This window comes from Nelusetta ayraudi, unplaced genomic scaffold, assembly GCF_046127955.1.
Source record: "Nelusetta ayraudi isolate G7.1 ecotype Tasmania unplaced genomic scaffold, CSIRO-AGI_Nayr_v1 ptg000083l, whole genome shotgun sequence".
In the NCBI taxonomy this organism is placed as follows: Eukaryota; Metazoa; Chordata; class Actinopteri; order Tetraodontiformes; family Monacanthidae; genus Nelusetta; species Nelusetta ayraudi.
Genome location: NW_027466133.1, coordinates 78,875 through 88,146, shown reverse-complemented (window position 1 = coordinate 88,146; position 9,272 = coordinate 78,875). Strand labels below are relative to the sequence as shown.

Genomic DNA, 9,272 nt, shown 5'->3' with positions numbered 1-9,272 from the left:
TACTGTTATGTATTCCACTTGTTTCCTTGGAAATACCACAATGTGAAAGGTTTCCCTTTTACTCGACTGTCGTGCAGGGCCCTGAGTGAGTCTGACCAATGATGACTGGAGCTGTTTGATGGGTTATTTTGTGGAGTTTTTATGCTGTTTGGCTTCTGATGTTATGGAATAAAAATGGTGAATTTCAGCACTTGAAATTGCATGCAAAAATAAACAAACAAACAAAAAATGTCGGGAGTTGTGTTTTCATTTGGTGATACTGTTTAAAAAAAAATGTTTTCATTGACACGGTTCAAATGCCCTTTGAAAAGAACATCAAGATGTGACGCTCGGACAACACCAGGGGGTGCTAAACATTCCAGATGAAAAGCAACAAATTTAGGAAGAAATTAGATATTTCGATATGATCCTTGACGCCCTGTGTCCATAATGATGACAGTCACGTGATCACGCTCCGGCGTCTCGAGTGACCACGTGGTCATCAGCAGTCCGAAACGGACGTGGCGGCCTCGCTTTGGAGTCGCTTCTCCGTTCTTCTGCTGCAAAGTGCCGGCCGCTGCGCCCCCTACCGGCCGGCTGCAGAGACGGGCAGTGACAGGCGCAGGCGCACTGCGGCGCTCGGTGGGTTGGTCGGGACTGCTTGTGTTTACAGCTCGGCTGGATGGATGCTGATGATATTGGGGAAAGTGCAATGTCGTGCCAAGCGCCGTCGGAATAAACACAGCAGCGGGACGCAAGGTGAGCTTCCGAACGTTTCATACACACACTTTGAAGCCAGCGTCTCATTTGTCACGGAAAGCTGTTGCCACCCGTCTTTTTTGACTGTTCAGTGTGGGGCTAGCAGGGCTAGCCGACGCTAGCCTAGCACTGGCCTGCTCCCAGTGCGGGCGGACTGTCATCTGTCTTGTCCAACAAATTACGGCGAACGTCTTTATGTAGTGGTTTGTTTAATCGCTTCTGTGTTGACACGACAGCTTGGCCGAGTGGTGTTTTAGCTCGCTGCGCGTCGGACTTGAATCGTTGGCCATGTTAGCCGCTTCGGCTAACATTCGGGGGGATGTCAAGGGCTAAAACTGGAGATGCATTCAGTTCCAAAAGCAGCTTGCGTCGGCTGACTCGCCCATCGTTCCTGACGAAGGGAAGGAAAAAAAAAAGGTTGGGTGAACGTTGGTTATTTACAGAATGTGTGGAGTGCTTTCAAGAGTTAAAGGGTTTCGAAATGTATCGAACACACCGTGAACATCACAAAGGCTGCGCTGTCACGGAGCAGGTGTGCTCGTATCCGGGATTTAAGTGCTGGAGTCTATGGAGCAAACCAATTAATGTCTGCTCACAACAGCACGTCTATCAGTTTAGGGTAGTGTTGTAGTCCGCAAGATTGGTCTTGGTCTCAAGACCGAATGTAAGGGTCTCGGTCTCGACCGGTGTTGTGTCACTCCTGGTTTCCGATTTACCTGGTTTCCTTGTCGGACAGCTGCAGATGTGCTGCGCCGCCGTCAGCTGATTCGACACGAATTCACTGACATGCACAACACACTACTGGCGATTTTAAAGCCGCAGCCCACATCTACCACGGCCAATATTACTTAATAATACTTTATACTACTATGTTATGATACGTAATTAATTAGTAATACATTTAAAAAAAAAAAAAAAAAAGGAAAATAAAGACATATGGAATAAACATGTTAATATGTTGTACATGTTTGTGAATTCGTGACGAATCTCCTGATGAAAATGATAAAAAAAAAAAAAGAAAGAAAGAAAGAAAGAAACCTTGCTGAAAAGAGATGTTGCTGTTTGATTTAGAAGCAAACTTGAATTTAAAAAAAGATACTGGTCATTTTTCTCTGTCTTGTTATTTTTCTTTGATATATAAAGTATTGGTCTTGTCTTGGTCTCGAACCCCAAACGTCATGCTTGGTCTTGTCTCCATCTCGATACTCTCTCGTCTTGATAAGGTCTTGGTCTCGGTTGGTGCGGTCTTGGCTGCAACACTAGATTAGGGTGGCGGAGAAATGCAGTGCCAAAGTCGTTGTGGCGGCGCCTCTGAGCAAGATGTTATTATTCCCGCTTGGTGGTTATTTGTTTGCAGAACTGATGTTCTTGTTGTGGGTTACAGAGAGAAGTGTCGTGTTTTTTTGCACACTGCCAGTCTTGTGATGTGTGGGCACTATCCTGCGACTTGTTTTAAATTGCGGGTTTTATTCACATTCGACAGTAAAGTCGACATTTGCCTGTTTTGAATAGAGAAGAGATTGCACACCTCAGCCAAGGGACCTTGGTAGCAGAGTGCTGAACTCACTTTATGTTGCAAGCCTGTCACATGAAGAGGAAGGCAAAGATTGAATCCATGGCCTCGTTTACGTGAACCTTCAGTGTTTATGACCGACACCTCACTGACGTGTTTTACAGACTGCAACAACATTTGAATACTCTGCACAAAAAATTCCAATGTCTTAGGTTCTTTTTTACATCTACAACTCCTCACTACGACCAAAGATTTCAAACTTTTCGAATGTAACCCAAGTTAAGAGTTATTACCAGATACCAGTAGTGTCTCTTTCTTTTGCTGAGGTTATAAAAATGCCTGGCAGCACCAGTGTTTAATGTACTGGATGCCACTTCCCCGTCTGAGCTCTTTGTTGTTCTATTTCCTGAATCTCTCGCATTGCAGCCGGGCCTCCGGGGCTCGCTGCTTGCAAGTGACACGTGCGCGTGCAAATAATGCCGTTGCGGGTGTGTTCTGCACTGTCCAGTACTACTTTTTAACTGCGGCAGAATGAAGGAAGACGAGGGTCAGGCACCTACCAGGCCTTTTTCTTTTTACTAGAATTCCTGAGGGTTTAATAGTTAACTGATAACTGAATTATCAAAGAGAGTGGGTGGTTTGGCTTCAGTCACCCTCTGTTATGGCCCCGGCTGCTTGGTTTCTCGCTGGAATGCCGTGAAGTCCTGACGACGCCCATCAGCTGCACCTGCCGCCAGACTGGACCCCCTACTCAGCTCTGCTTGACGAGCGGCGTCGCCCTGCAGTTGTCGAGATGACGTTCAGTGGCATGGGGGTGGGGAGGAATTTTAAAATAAAGGAACAAATTGCGGCCATCGCTAATCTAATCAACACCTAAAGGGCAGGGTTTGAGATGCTGCGAGTTATTTTTTAATTTATAGCGCTGTCTTATTTTTTCTTCTCCTGGCGCGCATTCGTCGTGTTCCTGTTCAAGGCTCGGCCGTGGACGCGCCACAGCTAAACAAATGTCTGAAAAGCCACACGTTGCGCTGCGCCGTGTCTCATAGTGGATGTGTTTGTTTGGAGTAAGTGCAGATATTGAAAACTGGCCTGGCGTGCGTGCAGGGGTGCAACATCTCGCTGCTTTTTTCCCCCCTCCCCTCGCCTCACTCACCCCTCTGACATGTGAGTTTTTAAATCGTTCGATCATGAAACATGAGGCCGAGTCTCTTGTTTTGCTCCTCATTTGAATGGAGCTTACAATTATGCAAATACACACACATGACGTGTAAAACCAGCAAAGTGACACGTCGGTCGGGCGTCCCTCCGTCTTGCCTCCTTCGCTTTTCCCACCTGCATTCAGGACTCATTCAATTGGATTTTCGTCTCACATGCTTCCAGGCTGTCTCTTATTTTACAAAATGTGAAAGTTTAGCACTCTATTCATTCATCGTTGTTCAAGATGATAGAAAAACCTTTTATTTTGAAAGTGATCTTTGGTGAAAGACAGTTAAGGTTGTCACTTTATCCACAAGGGGATTCATTAGTGTTTGGTTCGCAAGTTTTCACTTTATTCCCAAATAAGGGAGTTTCATCTTTGTTTATGAAGAAGCTGTTCATTTTCAAGTGAAGTTTGGTGAAAGTGAGGTTCTCACTCCATTCATCCCAAGGGATTCACCTTTGTTTGGTCAACAAGACTGTAAATGTTGTCACTTTACTTAACCCAAGGAGGATTTACAGTATCTTTCAGTTGCACTTCATTCCCAATAGGGAAATGTGTTTGCTGTTTTTCTTTAAAAAATAAAGACAAAATATTTGAAACAATTATTCCATTGTATTTTGTAGTTTTATCAACAAAAAAAAATAAAAAAAAATAAAAAGTTGAGTTTTCATGGAAAGAAATCAGGATTTTGTTTTTGTCCAAAATCACCCGGCCCTAATTCTGGCCTTCTTTTTCGTTCTTCCTCCTCCCTCCCCTCCGTCGCTGTCTCTTCTCTGTGTCGGCATGCTGTGAGTGAGGCGACTGTGTTCCTCAGCGAGGCCTGAGTGCACTCTAGCTGCCTTTTGCAGCCCCCCCACCCCCTTTCCGTGAGGTGCACGCAGGGCCCAGCTGGCAACCCAGAACAGCCCGTTCAGCTGGACACACACCAACACACACACACACACACACACAAACACACACACACACACACACACACACACACACACACACACACAGGGCCTCAGTGCTGCTTATCGCCGTGCATGGTCAGATCTTCCTCTGCGAACATCATTTTCAGTGATTATAAAACACCTCGACATTCTGGTGATGCCTCGCGTGTTGTCAGCTGGGTACCATGAAAATTTTTTTTTTTTTTTTTGTTGACACCATGCCAATTTCAACAACAATTGGAACAACAACAATATGTTGTTGCCGTCACTGCACAAAACTTTTATTTTTAATTTTGCTGCTGATTCAAATCCTTATTTCCTTCAATTCAACTTGTGTCTTCCTGCCCTGTTATGTACCTGCATCCTCAGCACAACTGCTGTGTTTTGCTGTATTTTTGTCCACCTTAATGAAATGAAGTGGAGCCACCTTAGAATCTTCGCGGCACCATGCTAATTTTCACTTGAACATTAACAAAAGTGTGCAAGTGTCTCTAGTTCACACCTCTATCATGTGAAAGCCAATCGTCGGCGACTTTAGATCCTGACACACACACGTGCCAAATGATCATCGGCTCGCAGACGCAAGAATCCACTTTCTTATATTGGGAAAGATATTGGAATTTGGCACCAAAAGATGATTAATGTTTTGATGTTTGATAGGATGAGTGCATAGATTTATGAATTTATTCCAGTACTTTGTGTCTTCATTCTCTGCTCGCAACAGCAGCTGCGTTCCATTACTCCTAGAATTGCGCAAAACCTAAATATCGCAATAAAAATCAGGTCATGGAAACACTTTAACTTGAAAAGCCTCTCTAATATGGCTAAAAGGTTTTGGCGCTCTCATGAGGTGGTTTTTCCAGACGTATGCATATAGAGGTATATCGCAAAATTGTCATGCGCTTCACACCATTCAATGGAAACGCCTGCAAATCGCAATTGTAATCTGTCGAAATTTTAGAAACGTCGCTTTTATTTTTGCGGGAAACTGCGATGGAAACACAGCGACCGCGTCTATATCACCGTACACCTTTTATTCAATTCAGGAAGCAGATTCAGCTTTGAGGCTAGAGAACTTTGCTTTGTGTGTGTCAGAGTTAAAGGACTCTGTCTTCAGCTCTCCACGGTTCCTGTTATTTCGTTGCCACAACAGATTCAGCTTTCGTCCTCCTGAACGAGGTTAACTAACGCCGTCATACCGGTGGAGCCATTTTCCCCCCTTTGACGAGAGTAAAAGTCAGTGAATCCATTGAACTGTTGGGGGAAAAAAAATGCTGGTTAACCACCGTTGACTTGTTTCCCAGCGAGGTTGTAGCCGTCATCTGTTTGGCAGCCCGACTGTTGTCTGTTTCAGACAGTGACCTATTGTTGTGCCCGGCAACTCTGTCCGGTGACTTTGGTTTTTTGCACGACGCCGGGTGAAAACTGACACGCGGCGGCGGGACTTTTGTTTGTCCCCTGTGTCTTATTTCTCAGGCTGTAGGCAGATAGAAGCAGGTCAGGCGGGAGCGTCAGTTTGCACTTCTTAGCTTTAGAAATAAACTCTCGTTTTTCACCTCGTGGACAAGACGCACAGTTTAGGTTTGTTTTGAATCGCTGGTCGGTGTTGGCGTGCATTATTCTTCAAACCTGCTCCAAACAGGTTTGAAGAATAATAATTACTTGTTGTTATGAAAGAGGATTAGAGTTAACAGGAAGGGGATTTTTGTTTAAGTTCTCATTTCGAGTTTTAAGTTGTTTTTTTTACGTTTTTCACGTCAATTTTATTCTCGAAATTTTGACGTTAATCTCGAATTTTCAACTTTATTCTCGAATTGGGAACTTCTGTATGTACTGTAATAATATCACGGCCACATTTGTTGTCATGCATACAAACGATCGGTCTCGAGTTGTGCTTGACAGGAGGAGCTTGCACGTTAACCTGCATGAAGAGCAGAAAGAGAGAAAAAACAATGAGGATTTTAAAGAAAAATGACAAGCTCGCAAGACATCCAGTGAGAAGGGCACAGGGAGGAGATTTCACAGAGAGAGAGAGAGAGAGAGAGAGTGAGAGAGGGAGAGCGAGAGAGAGGGAGGGAGAGAGAGTGTGAGAGAGAAACGCTGAAGGAATAGAAAAGGCTTTGTGTCCTGCCAGCCAGCAAGCCGCTGCCAGGAACCTCCTTTTCTTTTCTTTTCTTTTCATTTCTTTTCTTTTCTTCCCCTGCTTCTTTCCCCGTTTTACACAAAAGGCACCTTCCTCTCTCAGGAAGTACCTCACACAGTCTCCACAGGCAGAACCTGCAGCACAGCGAGGCAGCGGCGCTCTTCCTCACCATGATTCCTCATCTCCTCCTCCTCTTTCCTCTTTCCTCTTCCTCTTCCTCCTCTGCTCTCTCTCTCTCTCTCTCTCTCTCTCTCTCTCTCTCTCTCTCTCTCTCTCTCACACTCGCTCTTCCAAAAATTTTTCTCCATCATCCTGGGGCCAAGTGTTGTGAACCGGTGACATCATATAAACTATAGTTGCTTGTTTCCCCTCGTTTGCTGTGTTTTTGCCGTGTTAAACCTACTTGAACCCAGTGGAACCGCTGTCATTTGAGAGTTTTCTCACGGCCCGGCAGCCGGGATGGAGGCATGGAGGGAGCGGTGGGGGGGTCGGAGGGAGGGATGAAATGAAACGAGAGCTTGGGCGAGCCCTCGGCGGTTTGTGACGGACGGTGGTCGAGGATCGCGCCGGCAACGTCGTGGACTCGACGACTTTGACGGACGTTTTTTACGCGAGAGCCGCCTGCTCGCCGAGCTCCGCCCTCCCTGTCATGTGCATGTCCATCCATGGCTTTGCATCGCATCTGAGCAGACGGCGCGGCCTCCAGAGAAGCACCGCTGCATCGCTGCTGCGTGTCTTTACAGTTGTAACTGCAGGAAAATGCAGAGCAGCATTATTTTTTTTTATTTTTTTGCTCAGCCTGTAATTGTTAAGCCTGATCAGCCGAATTACATTGAATTAGATTAGATTCAACATTGCTGTCATTGCACATGTCACAAGTACAGAGCAACGAAATGCAGCTAATGCATCCAACCAGAGTGCTTAGCATAGTTAAATGCAAATGTACAGTATATAAATAAACAAACAAACAAATAAATAAATATAGTGCAAATGATTAATAATTGAGCTGTTGCTATAAAGTGCAGGTATTAAATAATAAAAAGTGAATTATATATATCGGCGTAAGTATGTACAGAATATAATAGGCTGAAAATATACAGATGGGATTTATCTGAATTCAGTAATAAACAGCGATTTGATGTTTCCAGTATGTCCAGGAGTGCAGGGAGGTTATTGACAGTGATGCAAGGAAGTAGTGGCTAATAAGTCTGGTGAAATTACACTATGTACAGTAGTGCAAGAAAGAGTAGTGGTAGTATTAGAGTCAATGGTGCTCTGAGAATGTTTCTTATTTATTTATTTATTTATTTCATGGGTCGTCATCACACGTCATGACTGTTTTTTGCCTCTTTTCTTTCCTTATTCCTTTTTCCTTTCCCAGGTGATTTTGCTCATCATCTCCCACCGCTTCTCCCTCCTCCTCCTCCTCCTCCTCCTCCTCCCGTCTCCCATTCATGAGCAGCGTGGCTGAGTTTCACAGCGGCAGCCATGGATGACAAGGGCTCGGTGGGGAAGATTAGCGTGTCCTCGGACTCGGTGTCCACCCTCAACAGTGAGGACTTTGTCCTGGTGTCCCGGCTGGGGGACGAGACGCCCTCCTCCACTAATAACGGTAGCGATGATGAGAAGACGGGACTGAAGGTAAGGACGGCGGGGGGCTGGAGAAACACCCAGGGACGAACGCGGGGCTCTGAGGGTTCTGAGGGTTCTCAATCTCCCGGCGCTGTCGGCTACACGTGGTCACAATCATCTTTTTTTTGTGTTTGGACTTGCAGCATGTGAAACATCTCTTCCATCTCGGTTCCCCTCTCATTTACTCGAATACCTGTTCGAGTGTAATCAGTGGATACTCCAGGCTGCGGCCTCCACACGTCCCATCCATCCACAACTCTCACGCTCTAACAGAAATTTTTTTTCTTGTTTTTTATTTCTTGTTTTGCTTTGTTTCCACTAGGGATGTTAACAATTAATCGATTATTGATTAATTATCGATTAAGAATTTAATCGATTAAATTAAATTAGTTTATTTTTTTACATGGGTAGTTAATATCATTATAACAGTGTAGTGTGTACAATGTGATGGTCATAATTTACCTAGAACAACTTTTTTTTTTTTTTTTTTTTTGAAATTGACCCATTAGAAGTACATTTAAAGTCAAAGGATAAATGTTCTGTTTATTTATTTATTTATTTTTTACTGTTCTCTAATGTGAAAATGGTTCACATTGGACCCTCAACATTATTTAATGTGTTCCTTACACATTTCTCATTGTGAAATTTAGCTTCCCAGGAAAAAAAAATTGCAGCCTATCAATTAATCGCTGATCGATCGGTAAGGTCAATCAACTAACATTTGATTAATCAATCGGTAATTTGCATCCCTAGTTTGCACTCTCACTGTTAATCGTACTGCTCCAGTCAGTATCATTGCACTGCTTCCTTGTCACTTTCAAATGCGCGTTCAGACTGTCGCGTTTTCTTTGTGGTTGTCGTCGTTGGGGGTGATTGAGGTGTTTTAGCTTTACTCGCGGAGGCGACCTCTGATTTTTCTGGCCCTCCCGCTGCTCCGCTGTGGTTGTTCTCTGTCGGTGGGAGAAGGAGCCTTTGATTTGATTCTTCCAAGTCTCCAGCAGAGGGCACTAGAGGACCTTGATGGGAAGGGGCCTTTTCCATTGGTTTGCCACTCCTAGAGTTCAGATTGTGCACTATATATTATTGGTCCATCACACACACACACACACACACACA

The 9,272-nt window shown here is 44.6% G+C and overlaps 1 protein-coding gene across 3 annotated transcripts in view; it reads left to right on the top strand.

Annotated features, from left to right (window-relative positions):
* The first annotated feature begins 565 nt into the window (after positions 1-565).
* rabgap1 (RAB GTPase activating protein 1) overlaps positions 566-9,272 on the top strand; it is a 51,066-nt gene continuing 42,359 nt past the window's right edge. Inside the window, exons 1-2 of one of the 3 annotated variants that reach the window (XM_076044840.1) lie at positions 566-738; positions 7,906-8,165. In XM_076044840.1, the coding sequence (XP_075900955.1) occupies positions 8,013-8,165 (153 nt within the window). In that variant the 5' untranslated portion in view covers positions 566-738; positions 7,906-8,012. The remainder of the gene's footprint in view (positions 739-7,905; positions 8,166-9,272) is intronic. The other 2 variants (XM_076044841.1, XM_076044842.1) reach the window with 2 other exon arrangements.